We start from the raw sequence: 27,009 nt of genomic DNA, 5'->3' as shown, positions 1-27,009 counted from the left end.
CCACATGGCTCAAGGGAAACTGCCTTGTGCTGTATGTAAGGGTGTGCTGAAATCACTGCTGTCAAGGAGTTAAGTCCTCAAAGCATGCTTGTTGACATCTGATACGACAGACTAGCAAAAACACTGGGATTTTTAACTCCTTCTGGGATTTTTCGTTCTTTCTTTCTTTTATTTTAGGAACTGACACAACAATCACAAATCCCAGCTTCTCTTGCCAGAATCAGGACTCTCACTGAGAAAGAATGTGTTGTGTGACTGCCAGTTATGCCACCTGTGAATAACCTATCAACAGCTTCATCTCAAAATATTTTCCAGGGAGAACACTTAGGTTGTGAAATTGTCTTGTTCTTAGATGCTCCCTGACACATTACATCTATTCCAGAGCACAAGCCTTATACAAGGGTTCACCTACACATACAAACATGTGCTTAATGGAAGGCTTTAATTTCCTTAGACCTAAAAAAAAATCACAGCAGTACTGATGAAAATCCATTGTCACAATAGCGAAGGTAAGAACAGTTCATAAAAATTTATCATTTGATCAGGATACTTAGAAAGATTGTTTCCTTAATTGCTGCTTATAAGTCATTGAAGAAGGTAGACAATTCATTTGTTATTTAAGATTCACATTGTATTAATATTAGAAAAATAATTTTCACCAGGATAAAATACAACCATATTTTCACATTTTTCACTTTCTCCTAAGCCTGCCCTCTCTTTCTTATTCTGGCAGGTCTGAGTGACACATTATACCATCAGTCTCCATTTTTTGACATTAAGCACATTCAGAAAAGAGTAGGACAGACATCTGTGGTTGTTAGAGGCAGCAAACTGTCTATACTGAGTGGAATTTTGAGTTCAATTACCACTACAGAAATCTGAAATCTTTTTCATTATCTCCTTAATTTCTTTTCCTGAAGTGAGGGCACTAAAAAAAAGAGGCAGGTGGTGACCTGAAATCTATAACAAAACAAGCAGAATTTTTTATCATACTTTCTAATTTCGGTAAAAAGTTACAGTCACTCTCTGCAGAGCCATGCTGACCATACAATATTTTCATTAGCCACAGGGATTTTTACCATGCTTAAAAAGTACATAGGGAATATATTTGAACAACTACAAAAAGAAAATTCAGTTCTGAAGTGATCTGTGACAACATTATTCTCATTCTGTTCATTTAACCTTTCCAGCACCTGTGATTAAACTGTGGCTTCTACTTGTGGCTTATTTGAAGTATTCTAAATATCTTACAAATATCTAACACTATAAACATCTGATGATTTTTTTCCTTCTTCTTGTATTAGTTAACTCTTCTATGAATGTATTGTACTGTCCTCAAGTTTTTGATGTATTTCAAAACTAGACAACAAGATACTAGGCAGCTAGATCCCTGATGGGCTACATGCTACTTATTTCATTTCAGCAAACATTCAACAGGGTGCAGAATTTAAACAATTTTTGTTTTAAGGGAAGAGTAAATTAGAGAGCAACAATTCCAAATGATAGCTGTGAAAAATATGTCATGTTAGAAATCAATGCAATCATGATAAAATGACCATAGATTTCAAAGGTTTCAATCCCTACAGCTGACAAACGTTTAGCTACAACTGTAGTTTAAAACAGTCATCAATATGTTAATGCAGCTCAGAGTTCTTTGAAATGCAACACATCTTTGATTGGCTTGGTTTCAATTTGCATAGTATCATCTTTTTTTCCTCCTCTCTAACTCAGAGGAGATGAAAGTAGGGTGGTTTCCAAATCTGTAGAATTTTCCAGGTGAAAGTCACGACAAGCAAAGCCTAGCAGAGTAGGTCACCTTTTCTGGACCACTGTATCCACCAAGGATGAGCTTGAATATTAAGAATATTTGAACATTTTGTCTGGAAATTTCTATGTGCCCATTGCATGTGAAGGATGAAGATCTCTGCCATGCAGAATTTTTAATCCAAACACCTGATCCCAGAAACTTTATATCAAGTTCCAAAATGATCTTATGCAAACATATGCTAGGGCAGAGTACCTAGCAGAAGAGCAAACAGAGGTGATAAACAGTGCTGATAATTGAAAGAGAGGGATGGAGGCTATGATCTGTATGATATATTCATTTAAGAAAACTTACAGGAATTAGGACCGATCACTTTTCCCATGACATGTTTTAATCTTGTTTGTTTGCAAGCACACAGGCAGGCAAATGTATGCATTTATTTACATGTATGCAGGTGTGTGAATATTCCACCCACTCCCTCCTCAACAATAAGGAATGGCACAAACTACATCCCTTGCCCTTCAAATCCTCCAATATTAGCTGGTCAGTTTCTTGAGAGTGTCATACAAGAAGTGGAACTTGAGGACCCTTACACAGAATCTGGATCGATACAGTTTGCATCTTTTTTTTTTTTTCTGTCCTCTCTAACTCAAGAGGAGTGCAAGAGATCTTCATATCTGTTTAATTTCTTTTCCTAGGCTCACAACAAGCAAAGTCTGGTAGAAAGGTCATCTTTTAAGGTCAGTTCTCTCAAGGATGATTTGAAGATTATGATACCATAATTCTTTCCAGTATTTTCAACCAAACAAAACACTTCAGTGTTCCCTTCTCTGCCCACTGCTGTATATAGCAGCTGATAAGTTTGCAAGTTATTGCAAGGCTTTTGTGAACAAAGAAATTATTTCTTAATCTGAGAGGCAGAGTACAGCAGAGATCGAAAGCAGAGATCCCATTCCATTTTGTATTTCTTTATTAAACCAACCAGACAAATTCAACATGCAACACCCAGAAATTCAGCTCCCTTCTGCATTTATCACCGTCCCCTCTCATTCTATACCACCCAGTACTTGTCAGCTGCAATTACTCTTCAAAACAAATTTACAAATACAATTTTAAGATTGAACAGTGTTTTTCCTTCCCTTGCTAAATGGCTGCATTTATTCCTACAGTAATTTTCAGGAGCTAAGGGGAATTCCACTTGGCAGGGGAACACAACTTCAATAGATGATTAACTGTAAAGTTGAATGTTTGATACTCACGGTTTTCCTCCTGGGATGCCTGTGAGATTGGGAGGGATGCCTGGGACTCGCATGTGATGATGAGGATCAAAACCAACCTGCAGTTTTCCCCAAGCAAAACAAACTGCTGTATTAAAAATAGTTATGCAAAATAAGACAATTTAGACCATATCCTCCCAACCTACTCCGCAATTTACAAACAAAATGAATCAGATTTAACCTTGCAGGTCAAATATTTATCATAATGTTCTCAAGCTTAAATGTATTAATGGCAAACACTTACCACTGGAGATCTCCCATAAGCTGCAGCTGCTGCCGCTGCTGCCGCTGCTGCGCTCATTTGAGGGGAAATGTTGTGTAGACCAGCATAGGCAGCTCCTGGGCTGGTCAGCTCACCATTCATACCAGCATGTGGCACAATCCCAAATGGAGTAGGGTAAGGACATGGCACTGCCATAGGCGTCCTTAAACCTGAAGCTATAGAGGGCAAACAAAAAGTTACACAGGCAGCCAAACACAGACAGATCAAATATAGTTGGCAAGCATTAAAAAAAAAAGCTGTATTGAAACACTGTGTTAAAATGCTGAAGAACTAGCTCAGCATTCAGTTTAAGCAGCTGTAATATACAGCTTTGTGACTGTAGATTTAAAGAGAAAATTTTTCAGGGATGAACGGTTATGGCTTAATATAGTTTTGAATTTATTGATACTAACCTAGTGGGTCAACACCAGGAGGCTTGCCAGGTACAGGCCTCAATCCTGGAGTGGAATTGCTGCCTGGAGTTGGAGCGTCAGTCCGTGGAGTTGGGGTATTTGATTTAGATACAGGTGTGGTAGATTTCTCATTCTAATCATCAAAAAAGATCACGAAAGATAGTAAATCAGTTATCTTACTTTCTGGCTTCTTAACTTGTGGCTGGAAAGAGAGTGGATGACAGCTAGAGTATGGTGTGATTAGCAAAACCTGGGTTTTGGCTTTAATAGTCAGTGGCAATGAAGAGAAGCATGTAGAGACACTTAGAAGGACAGAATAGTTCCGGGAATCAACTATAGCCTTCATAACTTTCCTCATTTGGGTCTACAATATGATTCAGAATAAAGTCAATAACTGAAAATTATTACCATCTGACAATTATATTGGCAGCATATGCAAAATTTGTTGGTGGTCTCAGTCTGTTCTTAACGGACCTGTTCACATTATGAGCTTCTGAGAGAAACCACTGCCTGGTGGACAGGAAGAGCAAAAGAAAACTCACAACCAATCAAGAACTCATCCCCATATGTGGTGCTGATAACATGGGCTGTAGGCAGTGATGGGTATAAAGTCAGGAACTACACAATGCCACTCTTGCGAGAAGCTTGTTTATCCAACAGACAACTGACTCCTGGGTCTGAGCCTGTCATTCCATCACCTGTCCTAAGCAATACCATCATTTAACATTTTTTCTTTTTTATTTACTTTATTTATTTTATTTCTTTTAAGTGATCATGTTCCCTGACCTGCAAAGAACTATGACAAGAGTTATGGTGCAGTTAGAAATGTGATTAACTACAGCCACAAACAGGACAAGCAAGAACACCCCCAACTTGGAGGCAGCTCTTCTTTGTATTGTGATTTGTAACGCAAGTCAAGGAAGGCTCTTGTAAATGACAGATTACTTTTTAGATAGAAAATAAAAATTATCGCTGTTGTATATGGCCTGGTAATTCAAACAAAGCTAACAACCAAATCACATCCAAGCAGGGAACTGAATTTGCTACAAACCATAGCACAACAAAATAGCTCAAGGAACCCCTCTATACTCATATTTATCCACAGAATGACAGTTTTTCATATGGGGAGGAGAAAAACATCCCTCAGAGCAAAACATCCATCATCTGTCCACATCATCAGTTACAATAATCTCTCCCCATCCCAAAAAAGACAATGGTCTTTCTTCTTAGTGTTTCATTAAATTTCCTCAAAACAGAAATAGAAAAAATTTTACGCCTGATTTTTCATACCTGATACTGATAGCTTTAGAAATCCAAACTGTGCCCAGATATGAATTTGGTTAATGTGTGTTTCATCATATTATCACAGGTGATGAGCATTCAGAGGCACTTACAAGGCTAAGTTCTTTGGATTTGGAGGAAGGAGTACTGCTGGAGGATGCAATAGATGCTGGACTAATTGGTGCATCTTTCTTCAGCATTCGAGCCTTGTCCAAGCCGTTCTCCCGTGGAGAGTGTGCTGGACTTCCCCGGGGAGAGGAAGGATCCTAAACATCAACAACAAAGGTTAGTAGGAAAAAAAAAAAAAAAAAACCCACAACATAGTAGCAACTAATGTTTATCTTCAGGCAATTTACGCTTTGGAGTGAAGATCTGTCCTAAAAGGTTCATTGTTCATTCAATCTGTAACTGATTTAATGATAAAATCGTAAAATCGAGGTGGATATTCCAAGAAAACTATTTTTTAAAGATCTTAAAATTGAACACTATTAGTCATGAAAAATAACATTAAAAGCTTTCAAATATTGAAATAGATTAGTAATTTTCGTTTTTCAGGTGGCAAATTGAGATACTTGGTGGTTCTAATTAGGTTCACAAATGAAGTCAAGACCAGAGTGAAAGAAAACAAAGGTACCACTACAAGCAGCATCCTATCTGCTGTGCTAGGTTGGCTTCAAATATCTCAAAGTAGACTTTTGGTTTGTGCAAAAAAAAAAAAAAAAAAAAAAAAAAAAAACTCTTTTGTAGAGAAAAAGGGTTACAGATTTGATTTGTTTTCTAAAGAAAGACGACCCGACTAGATTCCCTCAGGAATTTCAAGCTCCTTTGTGAACACAAAGACTATACTCTTATTCATATATCTAATATGCATGGAAATCACTGAATACCTGCCCCCCACCCCACCCCTTGCTACTATAAGGTATCAAAATAGCATTACATTTACCTCATTAGAAACATCAACTACCAAGTTGTCATCACTCTTTTCACCATCACTGTCCTGCAATGATAAATCACAATGTGCAAAAATTAAATATGTAATTCATTACATAATATGTGAAGTAACTTAAGTATAAGGAAAAAGTCCAATGAAATACACAGCTGCTCATCGCTATGCAATATAATCGTTACTTTTACCTAGCTTTATGTGCTAATAAAGTTATATTTAGGTCTCCTCTACTGCTTCTTTTCAAGAGGTGTCACAGCTGTAGCATTCTTCCTAGTTTTCACATAAGTGAATGAAGACAGATGATGAAAATACTTCTCCAAAAGTACGGAGAAGCAGAACCAAGCAATACTCCAGAGTTCTAGCCAAAAGCTCAATGCTTGTCACCTGCCTCCAGGCATTCTGTATTAATATGGTCAAAAATACTACAAATTCTGAGCATCTAAGTCTTCCACACAGCATAATAATAGATGCAGACAGTAAGTACCTATTAAATTTTGACCTGCAAATTTAAAATTAGATATATAGTAGAAAATTGGTAAAGTTAAAGAGGAGACAAATCAGCAATGCAAAATGTAAACATTTTACTCACATAACGAGCTGCCATTTCCTTTTCCTCTGTTTTCTGTTTTTTACTGTCTGAAGAGTAATCTGTTGAGTTTCTGTGCTTTTCTGCTGTTCTGAAACTGGCTGATGGAGATACAGAAGAGCTCTGCCGTTAGAAGTGGTGGGGGGGGGAGAGAGAGAGAGAGAAAATGTCATCAGATGCTCATTCAAAACAGTAGTTCACTTGTCACTATCCCTCAGTACAACTTAAACTAGTATGTCTTGTATTGCTGTTCTGATGGATAGCTCTTTGGGTTTTAATCAGCGATGGCTACCCAGTATTTTTTTTTTTTTTAATGTTGAGAGTGCACAATGCATTGCAAGAGACACAGATAAAGGATAGCAATTAGCAGCTCACTGAATAGTTGATATCTGCAGCTTCATTGAATAGTTGGTATCTGCAGTGTTAACAGAATGAAAGTAGAGCTACTTTGGACCACTTTACGAATACTGTATGTTGGCCTGGTTTTGGCTTGTTCATTCAATGAATATGTAGGTTTAATGCAATACTGACATTTCAGGGCAGGGAGTGGGAAATCAGGAACAACATCAAAGATTGTTCAAATCAAGTCATGCTCCAGCAAACACTTAAGAGATTTCTAGTACGTATAGCAGCAAAGTTCTGAATAGTCTTGCAACAGGAGAAAGTAGTGGAGACAAACATCTAACTCATTTAACTTTGATGCCTTATACAATTACAAGAGGTCTGGTGCTTAGGGCAGGTAGCCACACAACAGCTCTGGCAATCTCTCCTTGTTCATCAGCCCTTTCCTGAGCAACAGTTATTACAGAGCACACTGAAGAGACAGGTGAGAAAGGAAGATCATTTGTACTTTGTGCACTGTCCTACAATTCTACTCTACTTCTTTAAACCAAAAAGGCAGTATTTATCAACTCTAACCCTATTTCCAGAGCTTAGTTGAGTCTGTATCTTGATATAGAAACAAGGAATCACAGAATCAGTAAGGCTGGAAGGGACCTCTGGAGATCATCCAGTCCAAAGCCCCTGCTCAGCAGGGTCATCTACAGCATGTTAGACAGGGTTGCATCCAGGTGGGCCTTGAAGAGCTCCACAGAAGGAGACTCCACAACCTCTCTGGGCAACCTGGTCCAGTGCTCCGTCACTCCCACAGGGAAGAAATTCCCCCTCACGTTCAGGCGGAACTTCCTGTGGTTCAGTTTCTGTCCATTGCCTCTTGTCCTGTCACACAGGACAACTGAAAAGAGTTTGTTCCCATCCCCTTGACACCCTCCCTTCAGGTACTCGTACACATTGATCAGATCCCCCCTCAGTCTTCTCTTCCCCAGGCTGAAGAGGCCCAGCTCTCGCAGCCGTTCCTCATAGGGCAGGTGCTCCAGCCCTCTGATCATCTTTGTAGCCCTATGCTGGACTCTCTCCAGTAGCTCCATGTCTCTCTTGTCCTGGGGAGCCCACAACTGGACACAGGACTCGAGCTGAGGCCTCCCCAGGGCTGAGGAGAGGGGCAGGATCACCTCCCTCCACCTGCTGGCAACAGTCTTCCTAAAGCAGCCATTGGCCTTCCTGATTCCTTCCAGCAGCCATTGCTGCCTGATGGTCAACTTGTCATCCACCAGCACTCCCAGGTCCTTCTCTGCAGAGCTGCTCTCCAGCAGGTCACCCCCCAGCTTGTACTGGTGCCCAGGGTTATTTCTCCCTAGGTGCCAGACTCTGCACTTGCCCTTGTTGAAGCTCAGGAGGTTCCTCTCTGCCCAACTCTCCAGCCTGTCCAGGTCTCTCTCAATGGCAGCACAGCCCTCTGGTGTGTCAGCCACTTCTCCCACCTTGGGATCATCAGCAAACCTGCTGAGGAGGCACTCTGTCCCCTCATCCAGGTCATTGATGAAGAAGGTGAACAGGATGGGAGCCAGTCCTGAGCCCTGGCGGATGCCACTAGCCACAGGCCTCCAACTGGACTCCACGGCACTGATGACGACCCTCTGAGCTCTGCCTTTCAGCCAGTTCTCAATCCACCTCACTGTCCACTCATCTAACCCACACTTCCTGAGCTTCTCTAGTAGGATGTTCTGGTAGACAGTGTTGGAAGCCTTGCTGAAGTTAAGGTACACAGGAAGAAATGAAAGATCCTAAGTTTCCTCTAGGACTGATTCTACCAACAGAATCAGGTTTTGGCCCTAATTCAAGAAAGCATTTAAGCATGTGCTAAAATGTATCTCACTCTGAAGTCAATGGTTAAAGGTATAGAAGTAAGGATGTTTGCAGGCATTTTACAGAATCACAGAAGCAGTAAGGTTGGAAGAGACCTCTGGAGATCATCTAGTCCAAGCTCCCAAAGATTTCCTGGTGCTGGTTCCACTGTGGCTTGAACCCAGGATCTCCAGCATGTAAAGCAGATGTGACAACCACTACATTATCCCTCTACATTTTGCAGGATTAGAACTGATAGGAATGAAGATTCTAGTAATTCTCAGCTGAAATAAATTTACTGTTGACTCTTTCCCTCTCTATACCCTGCTTACATAAGAGAGTAAAAACAAGTAATGAAGTAAGTCCTTACTGCTGGATTTCAGCCCTTCCCTCTCATCCAGAAACACTAATTCTGGGGTTCTCTTCCATGCATGTGGCCAGCTGCTGCTTTAAATAAAACTGTACAATATTCCACACTGATTTGTTTTGTTGGTTCAAGTGCATACCTAAACTTACTATACAGCTGCTACCAAGAATGTAACCAAGAAATTAAATTTTATATTATGCAACTTCTGCTCCATCGCTATTGCTGAATTACTTCTTTCCCTTGACCTATTACACCACAAACCTCTAGTAAGGGATAAAAACACTTGACCGCAGAAGTTAAGTTGTGGTTGTTGCTCTAGTCAGATGAGAAAACATTTTCTCTACATTAGAGCACCAAGGTCCTGGTCTCCACGTCACTTCTCTAAGATTTCCAACTGTTGTTAGCAACAGTTCAGACTAACGAGTGCAAAAATCTTTTGTCTATTTTTGACTGTCAATCACTACAGTGCTGAGGGGAAATGTAATTAAAAAAAAAAAAAAAAAAAAGCTAGTGCTGAATATAGCCTGTGTCTTTCCCATTTCCTTCATCCTTCTCTCTTCGAACACTGTAAAACAGTAGATGAGGATTTCCTATGCTGCACAAATAAATGTTAAAATTCATTCGCTGATTTACATTTAAAGCAGGCCATTACAAGCAACTATTATGCTATAAATAAATAAATAAAAGTGCTATTGTTTGCTCTGAATAGGCAACACATGTATTTGGAGACAGTGGTGACAGTAGGCTGAGAAGCCCTTAAAATAAGAGTCAAGTAGAAATGCAACATTAAATGAACTGATGGCTTGAGAAATGTATTTGTTTACTGTAATTGCATAGCCTAGTCTTTTGCAAGAGATTTTAACAGTGTATTCCTATTACATTTATATTCATTTACAACTGGGAAGTAGTAGCTTGTAATGTGAATTCAATTCATTGTTCCTCAACTTCACCATACAGAAGGCAATTTGCCTTAAAACAAAAATAATCACCAGTAAACTACAAATTAGAGTGGTGTCTAAAGAATTAAACTATTGCACTTAGTTAAATAGAAATATTTATTTCCATAAATTTGAAACCATATAGTTTCATTTTTCACAATCTAGTTAGCTAGGTGCTACAGACACCACTTTAATCTTTGATTTCACTGCTTAATAAAGTAATAAATTAAAGCTCCCTACTAGAATGATAAAGTAGTTAATTATACTAGCACATAAAGGATAAGCACCACATTGGACACTGGGGCAATGTCTACTGCTTAATAGTTTTATTGTTTCAAAGGCTGATCAGGCTTGGTATCAATATGAAAAAATCTTGCCTTGGTATCTCACCTACATTAGAAGAAAAATGCAGACAACTAACCTATTGATTGCTGGCGGGGAGAGGCATCAAATTGGTGGAGTGGGGAAAGCACGCAGAATTTCACCTCCCAAACCAGAATCTGGCTAGTGTACTATGGCTAATATTATTTGCCTAAAGCATTAATTACCACAGGACAAATTAAGCATTCTCACTTTTACTGTCTTCTTACTTTTCTTTCGTGGGAGCTGCAGTTACCCAGCTACACTCCTGCCATAGCGGCTTTTTTTCTATCCAATATGTAATGTATATGCCATGTAAAAATCTCTGCCTTCACAGGATCTGTGGGACTGGTGCTGACATATCTAAAATTATCTCTTACACTAAATAACAATGATATTGTTATGCAGTGCTTAGCCAAAAAGCTATGGTCTAGATCTTCTAATGTACCTAACCCTTACTGATCTCAGTGTTCAACGGGCATTATTACCTGCACCAAGTTCCTACTACGGATTACAACAGCAGTTCAGCCTGTAAGCAACTTTAAGAATGTATTGTCAAGTGAGAAATATCTGGACATCATGGTTTCCACTGGTATCAGATTACTACATAGAATCCTGTACCCACACAAATATATCCTTGAGGAGGTAAGTCTACATATTCCAAGAGAAACTTACATCCCCAGATTTCTCACAAAAACCTCTGTCTAAGCATTGCATTTATCCGTCAGACTTTGCTCTGTTCCTTGATTAAAACACCCATGGTCTCCTAACAGCTGCCTTTAAGAAGCTGGAAGAGGGCAGCTACTTAGAGAAATTAAGTGATTCAGCATTATGTCTTGAAAGCCTGTAACTTAATGGGACAGAATTCTCATTTTAGTAACTATTGCAATTTACAGAGAAATAAAGTCTTTTCATACTGCTGTTTTTGTCAATAAACTGTTTTAATCTACTAGACAGAGTAGCATTTTTCCATTAACCAACACCAATTTTGCTCACATATAATAAATAATTAGATGGAACACAGGAAAAAAGAATACTATTTCATGAAAGTGGGTTATATTTAGTTTCTGTTTTAGCAAAATGTACTAGGTTTTCATCTTCTGCTTAGGTAGAACATTTTTATTCATTCCAAATATACCACAAAATGCTGACAAAAACCCATTCATTGGATACATTTATAGAAAGGCTGAACATGTTGCCTTGTTCGTACAATTTGCTTAAGAAGTGAAACAATTTCTAGTGTTGAATATATAGGGTCTTTTACACCAGACTATAAAGCATGAAGCACAATGCTTCACTTTGTATTTTGTATAGTGTTGAGCATTGTGTTTTAAAAAAAAAAACATAAAGACCATTCAGACTTTCACAAAGTGGTGCATTTTCTCTCCAACACTCATCCGATGTTGCTCTATGTAGAAGGTACACATAAATTAAATGATCATAAAGAAGACAATATAAACCTCTTATTAAGTCATAAAATTCTCACCAGTAGCAATGCAAGCATCAGCATGCTGTCTACTCAGGATAATTAATATTTCAAATTGCTTGAAAAATCCAGGAATCACTATCATCATTTTAACCTCAACTTCCACTGAAAGTTACTTGCATTTAGACAGATGACTCATGCTGCAACACAGTAAAAAAAAAACCCAAAATAATAACAATATGGTCGGACCGTTCAATCTTCTGACTGTTCTCAAATCCTATAAAGCCCTAACTCCCCATATGCTATCTCCTGCAGATGAAGACCTAGCCTGAGTAGATGACGCAATAATTAAATTAAATCACTGTTAAAAATGATGACTACAAGTGACATCCCACATGATGAAGCTAATAACTCTTTAAAGCATTTACGAGTATGACCATTCCCCAGTGTAACTTTACAACTCTGCCACAATGATGTATTTGGAGTATAATAATTAAAACAGTAATTCCCAACAAAGTGGGAATTATGAGATAATTGACCATCCTGAAGTATTAAGCAAACTGCACTAAAAGCCAAGGATGCTAAAGGCTAAGGTCAATTATGATATAATTATCTGAATGACATTACTACTGTTATAAAGTCTGTTGAAAGTACAAAAGAAACTATAAAAAGGGATACAATATGCATCACATGGAAATGACCCGATAGTAACACTGCTTGGTTGACTGATGCCAATGTTATACATAAAATATAAAAGCCAAAGTTAGGGATTCAGGCATTGCTCCAGCATTCAACTTGGCACTCTCTTTAACTTTTTGAGATAAAACCTTATGTTTAAATCGGAAATGCAAAAAATGAAGTGCGGCTACTTCTGACAAGTCAGGGGTGAGACTGAAATCACTTTGATGAATAACTAGGAGTATAAGGTGGGAAACTTCCCACTTAGCAGGTAGCAGAAAAGAATGTAAGAAACATGTTCCTGGGTCAATTCATTGGCCTATCTGGGTTCATATTATGTATATGACAGCAGTAGCAATAGCAATGGTTTCTATGGAGGGCACACAGGGACAGCCACTTGCTGCAGTCCATTTCCTTCCAGCCTCTCCCACATCTACAACTGCAGGATTGAGGCTACTAGAGGCACACGCTGCCTCTTTCCTTTAGAAACTGCCTGTAGACCTGTTGCTTGTGGTTTGTCTCATCCCTCTCTGAAGCTGCTGGTAGCTGCCTTGGCTCCACAGTTTCTTATGGGAGCAAGTTTCAGAAGATCTGTGTGAAGAGTACTTTCTTTTACCTGTTTTAAACCACAGCTTCCCACTAGTTTCATCAAGTGTCCCCTAGATATAGTACTGCAGTCGCGCATTCACCTCATCAACCACCATACAGTTTTGTAACTTCAGGCATGTCCTCCCTAGACCTCCTCCCCAAATGGAAGGGATCCAGCCTTTCCAGTCTCTTCTCATACAGCAATTGCTCTATTCTCTTGACCTTTTTAGTCACCTTTCATGTACCTTTTCCTGCTCCACTATGTCATCCTTGAGATACAGTGACTAGAACTGTGTACAGCACACAAGAGGTAGGTATCAGACCCAGAGCAACAACATACTTTCCCTTTGGCTCTGGCCTTATATCAGATCAAGTGAAAGGAGAAATATACTCACTTTCGCGCAGGTCTCAGAAGACAAATGCTTGAGTTGCAGGGTTTGGCAATGAAAAGGTTTGCCCAAATCCTATCGCACCACTCTGAGTTTAGGAGAGGGGTGAAACAGTCAAATGACTGCAAGAGACCTTCTTTCTTAGTCTGTAAAATTTACTGCTTCACCTTCAGCCCAAACTCTCTTTTTAGAGGCAGGTGGAATTATTCTAAAACAATTTACTGTGCTCACATAGCATACTCAAGGAAAAAAGATGTTCTCACATAACAAGCCTTCAGTACAGATCTAAATGCAAGAGAACACCCTTTTGTTTAAGGAAATATATTCACTTATATACATGTACGCATACATTTAAGTACCTGTATATTGCATATTATATTGGGGGGGGGGGAGAGTATGAAATTTTGTGGGCTGCTCTATAGATACTATACAGAGCACTTGTATAGTGGGTGATACTTGCTTTGATTTACCAGCACCTCCCCTTTGCTCTTCTCATTAAAAAGACTGAATTTTCCTTATCATGTCTTTCCTTTCAGATATGTACAGCAGGTTGCCAGTAGACTGATGGATGCACTCAGGAAGCAGTACCAACTGGAGCATGGCACTTCAGAAATGGCTTACAGAATCATTCAAGGGGGGTAGCCAAGTATTGTCACCACATAGATCATTGATCACAGTGAACTTTTCCTACATTCTCACCTCTCATTTGCAACTTGTACCAAAACAGAAATCAAACACCCACTCAGCTGTACCAAGATCACATTATTTGTCTCATTCATTGCCTTTTCCCTGTAGCCGCACTTTCAGATACCAGACACAGACTCAGTAATTGTTGGTGAAAAATGCTACCAACTAGCTAGAAAAGATACAGAACAAAGCTATTTTTAATATCACATGACCCAGTCTGAGCTAATTGGATTGTGTTTAGTAATCAAGTGTGTGATAATTATTTTTAATACAAAATATGATTAAAATGCAAACTCTGAAGTTTCATCTACCATTTTTACCCACTAATTAACTTCACTAATTACAAAATTAATGAAGTTAATTAGTGGATAAGAGTGTTATATAAAACATCAAAGTCTAGATGTGCAATGCTGCTGCAAGAAAAATGAAACAGCCTTTAAGAAGTATAGAATAAAAAGAAAAAGGGCAGGCAGTTAGCCTTCCAAACACAATGTCTTCAAAACTTTTATCTAAATGAAAGTATGCATATGTGTATATATATGTTTGTAATTTCTTTAAAACTATCCATATAAATTATTTCTCTTAGTGATCTTCTTGCCCTGGTGGAACCGCTATGACATTTAATCTAAGCTAATTAAAAGCATCAGAGTACAGACGTTATAAAACGGTAAAGTGAACAATAAATCACTTTAGCATGCATCTTAATTCCAGTCATATATTTCAACATGCACTTATCAATTTGCTATAAGCTACAGGCTATGCAGCAGAAGTCAGGGGTACCTAGCAATTTTTGTGTGTAATTCTGCCAGCATGTGCTACTGTTTCCCTGGCCCCTCCTAGTGTACAGGTGCACAGTGGCAACAAAAATAGGTGGTTAAAGCATTGTGAGGGCTGCCAGCTAGCCCTTCACAGATGAATTTTTACAATAAATCCTTCAAAACACAGTTTCTCTAGTAATCATTGACTGAGGGATATTGCACATATAAGGGCTAATCACTACTGATACTGTGAGGGTCAGGGGATGGAGAGCAGAACCAATGCTGCTTAAGTACAGACAGTGAAACTGTAGAGGAGCACAGCTGCGAGACAAAAAGTAAAGACAAGTTTAGGTTAAAGGATATCTTAGCACAAGGACATGAAGGAAGTGAAATCAAGGAGTGTAGCAGGAATAACAAGTATCCCTTGGTAAGCAAGATAGTGTGAACAAAAGTAAAAGAAACGGGGCAGAATGAAGTTAAACGCTTGCGATAGGTTTAGAGAAGCTTCAAATTTCACAGATTACATTTACCATCAAGTCTGCTTTTCTCCACATCTGCCAACTCCTAAATATTGAATTCAATCGATGGAAACAACCCAGGCATTGTCAAACATCCTCCCTTTTAATCCATAAAGCAATTCACCTGATCTGTTCCCCATTCATCACCCTTCTTTCAGACCTCCTCCCTTTTGAACAGCTCTCAAACTGAGTCCCCATGCTTCAGCACACCAGAGCAGGAGACAGGTAATTTGGACAGAATGGTAAGATTTACAAGAAGGTACTAATGCACAAATTACAGTTGGTATGGGCAATTCAATGACTGAGCACAAGGGAACAGGTGAGTTGCAAAAGAATCCCGTCCATAATGATGCCAGAAGAGATAAGCACTCTGCAATAACAAAGGAGTGGAAGTGCAGAAATGCTACCAGAGAAAACTGTGCTACTGGCATTTGAGAAAAATAGATGCCAAAATCTAGGATAAACTTGCATAATCACAGCATACAAAATCCTAGATATTACTTTAATCTAAATCAGACATGCTGAAACAGGGAGGTCAAATGATTCTGAGTTATGGAAATGCAGAAGGATGGAGGGTAAACAATCATTTTTGTAAATCTGAAGAACTGAACAGTGCCAAGGAAATGCTGGACTGCACTTCTCCATTTCTCAAATATTTATTTGGGGTTCCAATTACTGATCTTTCACGCTATTTCCTTCAGTACAGATCTGAGACAGTTCCAGCAACTCCAGCAAAAGAGAGACAGAAAAGGCAAGTAGAGTACTGGGAGTTAGCTAGAGAGAGAGCACGAGCACGTGTCAGAGCGCACAATCACAGGATAAGAAAAAAAGCTCAACTAGCTGGAGCATTCAATGCAGCAATTTAATTGTGGGCTCACAGCATGAAAGATAGATAGAACGATAACCACCAGCCTCTATTACGGGCTTTGATTCAGCAGTGCTCCATAAGGAAGGAAAAGCGCTTGCTGTCTGCAAGCACTCTTCAAAAGACAGACTCACACAAAGAATTCTTAATGTCCAACGCATCTCCAGGATATTAACACTAATTGCATTTACACAGCAAATGAATTTAAGCAAAACATGCACGGTAATTTGCGTACTTTTAGGCTAGTAAGAAAATACTAAAGAGGAAATGTTTTATGCTGCCATTAAAGGCCGGTGTCAGTACACTATACTTGGTTTTTTAAAAGAGTATCTGTAAGAATCAAGAAATTCCCGTGAAGAATAACGAGCTTTTGCGTTGAGCCCTCTTTTCAAACTGAGCACCACAGTAAAACTATTATCCATTCACTTTGCACAGTGATTAGAATGGACTGTATGGCACTGTGCCAAGCTGAATGTGAACACTCTCCTGCAGCCGCTCAGGGAACAAGGGTTATAAAAATCTTGTCAGCAACAGCAACAGAGGTTAGGAGATAAAATACCCAAATCTACACTGCCCATAATTTCCACATTGAAGGTTTCAAACTAATAATAACCAAGTTTTAAGCCTCACCTTCTCCACAGATAGTTAAGTGGATTCACTTTTCAAGTGACACTTTCTAACAATTTTCTCCTGGGATCTACATTCCCTAAATCTACATTTTGACCAGACTGTTATAATCTAGCACTAATTAGTCTTTTTTTTTTTTTTTTTTTTTTTTTTTTGCTTTAAAATCACACAGAGCATTTCTGAATACAGCCTCCTAAGAAATTCTGTTTTGCTTCTTTCAACAGATGTTCGGATCAGCTGCTTTGCCCCTGTGGCCCACATTTTTAGTCCTGGTTAGACCTAACATAGGTTATATCCATGACAAAGCCATCAGTTTAAGTTTTCACATTTGTATTATCTTCCATTGTATACATACATATGAAAATTTTGAGGAGGTAAAATACTTTCATATTCATTCCTTCTGCCTGTTTACCTTTAAAGTTGTCTTGATGCAGAGATATCCTAGGAATCAGTAAAAAACTGAGAAAATGATTATTTTTACTGAATATTTCAAGAATAGAGCTGATAACCTTTTTCCACACTCGTATCTGTCCCCCCTTTTAGAATTCTATTCTTCCCTAACCTGATCAGTAGGGAAGTGGTCGAAGAACTTCAAAAGCTCCCACAATCACAACAAACATGCTGAACTGGAAAGAAATAGTTATTTCATTTCCAGATTGCTTCAATCAGAAGAAACATGTTCATGTTTATCCCAGGTATTAACTAAAGGGCTGGCAATTTGCTAATCTCCTCCCTTGTCTGATCTTGTATGGCTTCTAAAGACCCAGTATATTTTAGGCCTTTCCTGTACCTTACATGATGCAGAAAGACAGAGCCACTGTTAAGCAACCAGTGAAAGCAGAATTCACTATCCAAACAGACTATCAATTGGACAGGTGCATATAACATGGCTGGCTGCTATTAAGCATTAGTAAATTCCAGTTCATGTTGATCCTGATCCAAAACATTCTCTCAACTGTAAAAATACTTTCCAGAAAGAAATCTCTGAGTGCTACTGTTTGCCTCTCTGCCCAAACAGCATTCAAACCAATTACATCTGCCTCACTTCGTGCCTCACTTATGTTCCCGAAACCCTTGTTCAGGGAATTATCCTATTTCCTATTCAGGAAAGCACTCAGACAGGTGCAAGATTTGAGGTACACACTCTGATCTTGAAGACATCAGAAGGCAGATAAAGAAATCAGAGGAATGTATGGATGTACTGATCTTTAGGCACAAACCACATGCTATCCCTGATCAGGACTTTAGCTTGTTGCAGAAAGTTATTTCTAAACCAGCTCTTTAAATCAAGGATTCTGGAAAGTGCAATGCATGGAGGTGGATGGCACCACAGATTCTCCTATTAACCTTAAAGCATTTACATCACTATATGACAGTATATTATACATACATATATATGTATACATATGTATGTATAATGTACATATAACACCTACTCTGAAGATGGAGAAAGTAAAACATACAGTCATTCTGCCAGATTTTCAGATGCATTACAAACTTGTGAACATCTTAGAGCTTTGCCAAGAACAGCAGCAGTAGCTTTTATTTTGATAGGCCTTTCATTATTATATTAGATAGATCACACTTAATTTTTTAAATATTAAAAGCATAATCAAATACTAACTTTAGGCTAGTTGGAAATGTTTTGATGGTAGCAATGAGCAGCCAACACATTTTTAATTCAGACTAGAGAAGAGGAAAAACAAAATCTCTCTCTTGTACTCCCTGTACACTCTGCCAAGTAGTTAAGTGTGATAACTGGCATGCACACACATGACCGTCTGTTCTATTCAAATGAGTTATCTTAGATAATTTGTGAAAACTGCTCTCTCATTTAAGTATTTCATAAAACAATCCATCTTTCTCTTTGCTTTTGTTAAGACTACAATAATCCCCCTAAAGCAGCAGTCTGGCAAACGTTCGTAAATTATGTAATTCACTAGGTTCAACTCCACTGTTACAATCATTTTCAGAAAAAAGACGGGTATAATACATTATCATTATAGCTATACAATCCTGAGGTGAATTTTCCTTGGCTGAATTCCTAACATTTTAATGCTGAAATTGATCTGTTTTAAAAACATCATGTGAAAGGTTTTTTTTTTAATACCATACATCCTCAAGCTCTTTATTTTAAATGGTTTAGAAATGAGCTTGTAGAAATAGAAAAGAAGTCTTATGTTCTCTAATCTAGCATTAAGTATATTTTAAAGAACAACAGGCATGTTTCCAAACAAACTTGCAAAGTACAAATTACCCAGCAGGGATGGAGATAACAATACCTATGGTGTGGGTTTAGATCTGAGAAAAAGTTGACATTTCATCAAGGTTGTCTAGGAAACCACTTCTTAAATTTATTTATAAAGCAAAATGAAAGATGTTTATTTCAGTTTGGAATGCCTCTGGAGAAGCTGACACATAACAAGTTTATTAAAATGACAAGCACAAGGTACTTTCCTTGTTGGTTGCAAAATAATAACCACGCCATTAGCCAGTTAAGAACGTGGAGATCAAAGGCCCAAGCAGCATAATAAACCCAGGAGTTACAGAGTTAAGAGAAAGCCTTCTCAAGTTATCACAATTCAGAAAGTTTCCTCCACCTATGATGCACTCAGGCTAACGCAATAGCAGAGATGAACGTTTTTTAGCTTAGTGTGGTGCAGGTTTACCCCCGTATTTATGAGCATGACTTGGTTTTATGTACTAGCAGGAACTACTGGAGTTGTGAGAATCTAAATGAGTATTAGCAGCTTGGCAGAATTGATCTAGATGAGACTGAACAAGCTAGGCAGTGAGAAGACAAGAAAAGAGTTAGGGACATACACAATGACACACAGCTCTAATAGGTAAAATGAGTTTCTCTGATAAGAAACTTTATTAAATCACAGATTGTAGCACTTTGTTAGTGCATTTCTTCCCCTCAGAAGGTAGTAATACTATGGCTTTTCAAGGTAAATTTTCCAATAGCTAGCCATGTTTGCTAATACAAGGCTTGACTATTACCATAATCTCTGCACATGGCAGCTTGTACTTTGACATCAACAAAGAACTCATAAAATGCTGCCAGCAAGTTTCTAGCTGGAATTTAAGTAGCCAAGTTGTAAGTCACTACACTTTTTACTGTCTGCTTGAGCAAGAGACACTGTTTCCTTGCAAAAACACCTTGGTTGCCCTCAGTAAGAGTTAAAAACTGCCCAAATCACTAAGTGAGAGAAAATCTTCAATCTTGAAGCAAGCCTTAATTACTGCTTCCTACCATTACAGGTTAGATTTGTTACTTTCTGAGCATGACCTGTCCATCTCCCTCTATTTCACTATCTTCTATACTATAGAGGTGAAGGAATTGATAAGTTCATTTCTATTTATTGTGTTTAGACTTTAGGTTCAACAGTAAATGTAAATTCCCATTTAAAGACACCTAGAGCATCAAATTGAGCCCTTATAATGAGAAAGTCTAACAGGTTCTTTCACAGCTCGGGTGCAACTGTATCCAGCCAACGATGGAAATCATTCTTCTGCGCCTACACGCTCTGCCCACAGGGTTATTTCACTCATAGCAAAATCACATGCACACGTCCATCTATGGGGCTGCTCCATTTGTCTGCAACAGCACAAGAGGAAATGGCCAGGCACCAGCCTGCACCAGGCACATCACCCCAGAGGTGAAAGCAGCACAGTCATTCGAGCGTAGCCCCAAGCCAGAGGCAATGTGATGGGCAACAGCTCAAGCATGAGTGCCAAAGACAGGTCAGCGCCAGCTCTGGGGTGACATGGGAGTCAGGCGATCCTCTGTGCGTGTTCCCCTTGCTGAGACTCTCCCAACAACATAGGGGGTTCTCGTCAGTTCTGCTATTTCTGCAGCTGTCTGCTGTACTGAAGGATTTGTACCAAACGAAAGAGCAAAGTGACAAAACCCCAGTACAGATGAAAATTCAACCAAACCTTCTCTTCAGGAGAACATATTGAAATTAGGTATTTGGCTGAAACACAAATTAGCCCAAAAGGATATGGCTGGCAAACTAACTCCATCATGAGCCACTAGAAAAAAGCATGAGTTCACTTGCATTGAACAGGACTCAAATCCATTGAGAGGTTTTACATGGAAGAATTAGATAAAAATGGATCACAAGGTAATGTGAGCAAGAAACTAAAATTAGGAAGCATGGAAAACTGTGTTTATATTGGGGAAATCTAGGCTCAGTAATCTGCTCTTTTGTCTGATCTTGTGAAGTCAATTAATCCTCTTCATGCCTCAGTTCATTATCTGTAAAATAGGGATAATTTCACATGCCTAGAGAGCGTTTCTTTCCCTTATAGGGTTGTTGTGATGATTAATGTATTAAAGATTTGGAGGTACGCCAGTATTATGAGGATAGATTTGTCGAACACCTTACACTGAAATGGACAAATACATCAGGAAAAAGAAAGAAAATCAATGTTTCTTACATCAGCAAAAAAACAAGTAGAGCAATTCAATTATTGTAATAATGTGCCTATATTAAAGTCCAGCAACTAGTATGTCTGTAAGTAAAAATCTTAGCCCATTCTTAACTTGTATAAATCTGTATCATACAAAGACAGGAAATGTAAAAGAGGAAATATTGTACACAAAATTGTCATCAACTCAACGCTGAAAAACCAAACACACTGTATGTGAAATGTGACTGACTTAAGATCCCAAACAGAATTTCAAGAAAAAAATACTGTCCTCTCCCCCTCCCCCCCAACTATCCACGGTAACACAGTTAAGCAGGAAAGCTGTTATCTGGAAGTTCGTCTTTGGAATGATCTTTTTCCCCTCAAACTAACCTTATGTATTTGAAATGTGAACAAAGCCAAACCAGCTGCCTAATAAACTCAAATCAGTACTTCAGCATGCATAAGGCCATCTCAAAGACAGACAGATGTGAGATATAATCAGATTTCAAAAATACAGAGCTAGTCGTCCCCTTATCACTCCTTTTACTATAGCCTATAAAGCACACATTGTCTTTTATTGTGTTATGCAACGTTTTTGCTTACTGCATTCCATAAATAATAAATAAATAATAAAAAAAGAAAACCAGGGTGTGTGTTTACCTGATTAAAATCCAATGTAAATTACATGCAAAATAGGTGCAGCCCATGGCTCATGGCAAGTTGCCAGTAAATACCTTCTGTAATAAAAGTTGTGCATCACTGATTTAGGGCATCATCTCTCTGTCATTTTTCTAGTTCTATCTCATTACTTTACATTTACCTACGTTACATTATTTAACACCCTTACTCACCTCTGCTGTTTTTTCTACCTGGCCAGTTTAGTATTTCCTTGGTATCTGACACCAGATTATATAAGAAATTTTGCACTGTGATCCACAATCATTTTATGATTTTAAGTGAGTTCAAATCCAATCTCTGTCTATGTAATATAGCACTTCTCCCTCCTTCTTATTCCTGTAATCACTCACAACTACTGTTACTCCAATGCAAACTCTTTGCAGAAGCACTTTCCTACTTCCACATCCCAGCTGCCTGAAACTTCTGCCTTCTCCCAGTGAAACAGCTTGAAGCCCTTCTTACAGATCTGTGAGTACGGCAGATTAGCCTAAAGAGTCAACTTTGTGTGACCAAATACAGGCGAATGCACATTTCACATGAAATCAAAAACTATCTAAGCTTAATTAAAAAAAAAAAAAAAAAAAAGGTAATGCCATAAAACAATCACCAGTTATTTTTTTGTGAATTCTCTCATAACCTGAATGATCTGAAAAAGGATTTCCCAAATGCTGTGCAGACACAATTAGGGGATATATTTGTTTTCACTGGGCTGTAAGCCTCTACCTTTCAGAGATTTCTAATTTTCCTTTCACTCAGTGTTGAAATTTGCTATGAGAATTTCTTGAGCCCCCTGCAGAATTGTTCAGGGTATTCCCTAAAGGGATAGAAGAGAAGAATTGGGGATTCATCATGCACAAGCTGATATTTACAGTAACACCACTCCCAGTACATTTGCTGGAAATAGATTGGTATTTCTTCACTTTCTTTTAATATTTGTAGGATTAATAATAAATTCAGGCCCTGATCCCACAGTATTCAGGATCTGGGCAAAAAAACCCTTGCTGACGTCCACAGGGCTCTGGGATGGCAAAATAAAAATACTGCAGATTACAAAAAACCTTAGTAATGGCAGCAGTAAAAGGCAATTTCTTCCTTATCTCTCTTTTTGCTGTCTGTCTTTTGTTGTTAATGTGAAGAGACTAGGGACAATATGGCAACCACAACTATGGGGAACAAAAAACACGCATGGGTGATTGCCTATAAATGTCACAACTATGTTGCTACAGTGGCATTTTTGTTTTAGGAAAACTTGAAACTGCATGAAGGCAAGCAACAAAAATTCCTGCTCCAGACAACTCTGATGCTTTGAACTTCTACCGACAGTTCAGATACTACCAGACACACAGAGCACAGCAGAGGCAAGAAATACCTTTGTAGGCCTTCAGACAGCCACACAAAATCACAGTTTCTTATTTCACTGTAGTGGTGACTTCAACTCTGTGAACTATATTTGCTGCTTTCCAGTTGACCTGCATCGCACTGTGAGATTGATTGCTACAAGAAAACTCTAGCTGGAATAACAAATATGAAGCACTTTTCCTGCTAAGTGGTAAGACCCTCTAGATCATATACTAACTTCCTCCATGACCAGCCAAGGTAACCATACTTCACAATACATTAAATGCATTAAGGGTACCAAGCAAACATCATTCAGGGACGAAACTGAGAACCTGAGAAGGCTAAAACGATCTCACAGTTTATTCAGGGGAAACCTACCTTTTCAGCAAAGATTTCCTAGACTTACCCTGTTCTTCTCCTTCTGTTTTCTGACATTCCTCAAGACTGACTTAAGATTAAAGGACAGTTGGCAAAAGAAGAGTGACAAAACCATGAGTCAGACAGAGGTAAAAAGGTTAGACCTTGGCAGTCAGAAATCACATGGATAGGAATCTTAGATGCGTATTTTTTAAATGCTCCCCTTCTCTCTCCTTCCTCTCCTTCTGAAAGGCTAAATGCAAAATGAAATCATCTTGCAGAAGGACAGCCGCTTCCTCCTGTGCTCAATCATTGCAGTCACACTATGTTGTCCAGTAACCCGCATTGATAATTCGTCATGAATAAAATGCCAACATTATCATCCACAGCTATGCTGTTGACATGCTTTTGCTATTTCACTAAAAATACCATTAATTTTCTGGCTTCATAACAGCTGAGCTACTCCCCATTTGAATATACAAAAGAGTATTTTGTTTAAACCAAATTAAAAGCGTTCCAGTAAATGACTTCAATTTTGCAGGCTATACTACTTCAGTATATACTGTTTTATTTAATCCTCCCTTCTCCCAACTCTACTCCTTCTGCCTCCCCCTCTTCCTTTTCCTTTTTTTCTTTTCTCTTTTTATACTTAATCCTTTCATGCCAGGAACTGGATCTCCCCAGCAAGGCATCCACAGTCAGAGCTTCAAAAAATTCAGCGCCAGAGTTAAGACAATGGTGATATTGCCTCTTCTCCATTTTTATTCACGTGTTTGCCAAGAACTTATTTAACAGCAATGGAAATTAGGAAGAAGGGGAGGTAGAAGCACACAAACACTAAACACACTTTCCATTCCCCATCCAGGTAAGTGTCATTCCCCATTTAAGTCAGAATGAAAACCACCGTTACTGCCAAGCCCTCCTGGCATCTCACCACTTTATTTGTTCCTATTTGTATCTAATGCTTTTGTCAACAGTTCACGAAAGTCAAAGCAAACAACCCACTACAAACACTGAGGTAACAGCAACAAGCATGAATCCTTCACAATTATCTAAGCCCAGCTGCTCAGTGCCTGTCCAGGCTGCTTTCATTTACAACAATGTCAACAAAAGGCTGAAACCCAATAACTAGGTGGGTCAATACTACCACTGTAAACCCTCTAGAGAAGGAAATGCTGTTCTCCTGCTTTACTGCTTCAGCAAACATGCAGAATAATTCAGTTAGATAGACAAGCGCTTGCCTAATCATTTGTTGTGTGAATTATTCAAGGCTTTCCACATAAACTACTAAACGATGGCTCTTCAAATATTTCTGAGGAACTACCAGTTGTCTGTCAAAAAAAGAGGAAACATTAGGCAAAGTCTGACATAACAGAGGGCAGTGATAACCTGTAATCTTAAAAAGCTTAACATTCAGAAGATTAATGATTTTCTACCCAAAGCTTTTGGTGTTATTATATATACACTAAATGTTTTCTTGTTTTTTTATATAAGAGTGTTAGGTGCACACTGGTATATCAGCTGCTTGATCTTTCTACAGTATAAACAAGGCTGCTGCCTATGAATTTCCTTCCTCTTTTTTTTTCATGTAAATTGTAAAAGAGACTCATCTCCAGGGAATATGTAAAACATAGATAAAACAAGGCAAGTGATTAGTGAGGTAGACACAAAGAGGAAAAATGCATTTACCCCCACATCAGTCTCTCACTTTCTCATGTGATCTCTTACTAACCACCTACCTTAGTGGTTCTTCATCCTCACCTGTAAGACAAATACTCACATGCTTTTCTCTATAGGTCTCGTGAGGGTTGATGTTTATGTTTCCAAAGAGCAGCATAAACCAGTCATAGGAGGCAGAATATAAATGCTAAACACTGAATTTTTCACCTCAATTCTCCCTTACTGTGGGAAGCAACCACCTTCTGATGTTAATTTTCTTGTTTTCATTGGCTTTGGTCACCGCTATGCAACTACACTAACAGATTTTTAAATTTTAAGAAAAAGGATTAAGGTAGTTAACATCTCTGAAGAGAGATATCATCACCCAGAGGCATCTCCCCTCCCTTAATCCTCCTGTAGACTTGGAGTTACAGTTGAAGAACAGGTTTAGTGCACTCCAGGATGAGGAGAACCCGGACCTGGCCTCAAGGGAAGCAACTGGGCTGTCTGAGCCTGCGCCTTGTGTCACCACTCGGAAGAGGCGACGAGTGGTGGTAGTGGGTGGTTCCACGCTGAGGGTGGCAGAGGTGCCTATCTGCCGACCTGACCCCTCCTCTAGAGGGGTTTGCTGCCTGCCAGGGGCGAGGATACGAGATGCATCTGAAAGGCTACCAAGGCTTGTACGCTCATCAGACAACTACCCTCTGCTGCTCTTTCATGTGGGTGCTAACGATACAGAGAACAAACTAGAGACAATCAGGGAAGACTCCAAGGCCTTGGGCATGGTGGTCAAGGGTCTGGGAGCCCAGGTGGTCTTCTCATCGGTCCTGCCCATTAGGGGGAGGCATGGGAGGAGGAACAGGAAGATTTCCCAAATCAACAACTGGCTATGCCACTGGTGTTGACAACAGGGTTTGGGATTCTATGACCATGGAACAAGGTCTGAAGACCAACAACTGGTGGAGAGAGATGGGATTCACCTCAACAAGTGAGGCATGTTTGCCTTTGCAAACAGGTTGGCCAGCCTAGTAAACAGGGCTTTAAACTAGGTAGGAGGGGGGTGGGGTGGTGTCATACAGACAGGGTAGACAACAAAACACAAGTTGGGTTGGGGGGCCTCCAATGGGTGCGTGCAGCTGGGGATGTGTGTTTGGGACATGGCTGTGGGGGACCCCCGTACACCCTTCCTGGGAAACCTGCAGGCATGACCACCTCTTTGAAATTCATGTACACCAATGCACGCAGCATGGGGAACAAACACGAGGAGCTGGAGATCTGCGTGCGATCACAGGGCCATGATCTCATTGCAGTCACAGAGACATGGTGGGATAGCTCTCATGACTGGAATGCTGCCATGGATGGATATGTGCTTTTTAGGAGAGACAGGATAGGAAGGCGAGGTGGTGGAGCTGCTCTTTATGTGAGAGAGCAGCTGGAATGCATCAAGCTCTGCCTAGGGGTGGGGGTAGGAGGAGAAGGAGGCAGTTGAGAGCTTATGGGTAAAGATCAAAGGGCAGGCAAGCATGGGGGACACTGTTGTGGGTGTCTACTAGAGGCTGCCTGACCAGGAAGAGAAAGTTGATGAGGCCTTCTATAGGCAGCTGGAGGTAGCCTCACGACCACAGGCCCTGATTCTCATGAGG

At 39.3% G+C, this 27,009-nt stretch overlaps 1 protein-coding gene across 4 annotated transcripts in view; it reads right to left on the bottom strand.

Moving 5' to 3' along the window:
* Nucleotides 1–27,009, bottom strand: part of LOC134153137 (transducin-like enhancer protein 4) — a 105,257-nt gene that overhangs the window by 7,939 nt on the left and 70,309 nt on the right. For all 4 annotated transcript variants that reach the window (XM_062598995.1, XM_062598996.1, XM_062598997.1 and 1 more), the window contains 6 exons: nt 6,534–6,653; nt 5,942–5,995; nt 5,112–5,264; nt 3,718–3,850; nt 3,287–3,480; nt 3,025–3,101 (listed from right to left, as the gene is read on the bottom strand). In XM_062598995.1, the coding sequence (XP_062454979.1) occupies nt 3,025–3,101; nt 3,287–3,480; nt 3,718–3,850; nt 5,112–5,264; nt 5,942–5,995; nt 6,534–6,653 (731 nt within the window). The remainder of the gene's footprint in view (nt 1–3,024; nt 3,102–3,286; nt 3,481–3,717; nt 3,851–5,111; nt 5,265–5,941; nt 5,996–6,533; nt 6,654–27,009) is intronic.

The sequence above is a fragment of the Rhea pennata genome, chromosome Z (genome assembly GCF_028389875.1).
Source record: "Rhea pennata isolate bPtePen1 chromosome Z, bPtePen1.pri, whole genome shotgun sequence".
Lineage (NCBI taxonomy): Eukaryota > Metazoa > Chordata > Aves > Rheiformes > Rheidae > Rhea > Rhea pennata.
Note: the sequence above shows the minus strand (reverse complement) of the source record. Positions and strands in the feature narration are given on the sequence as shown.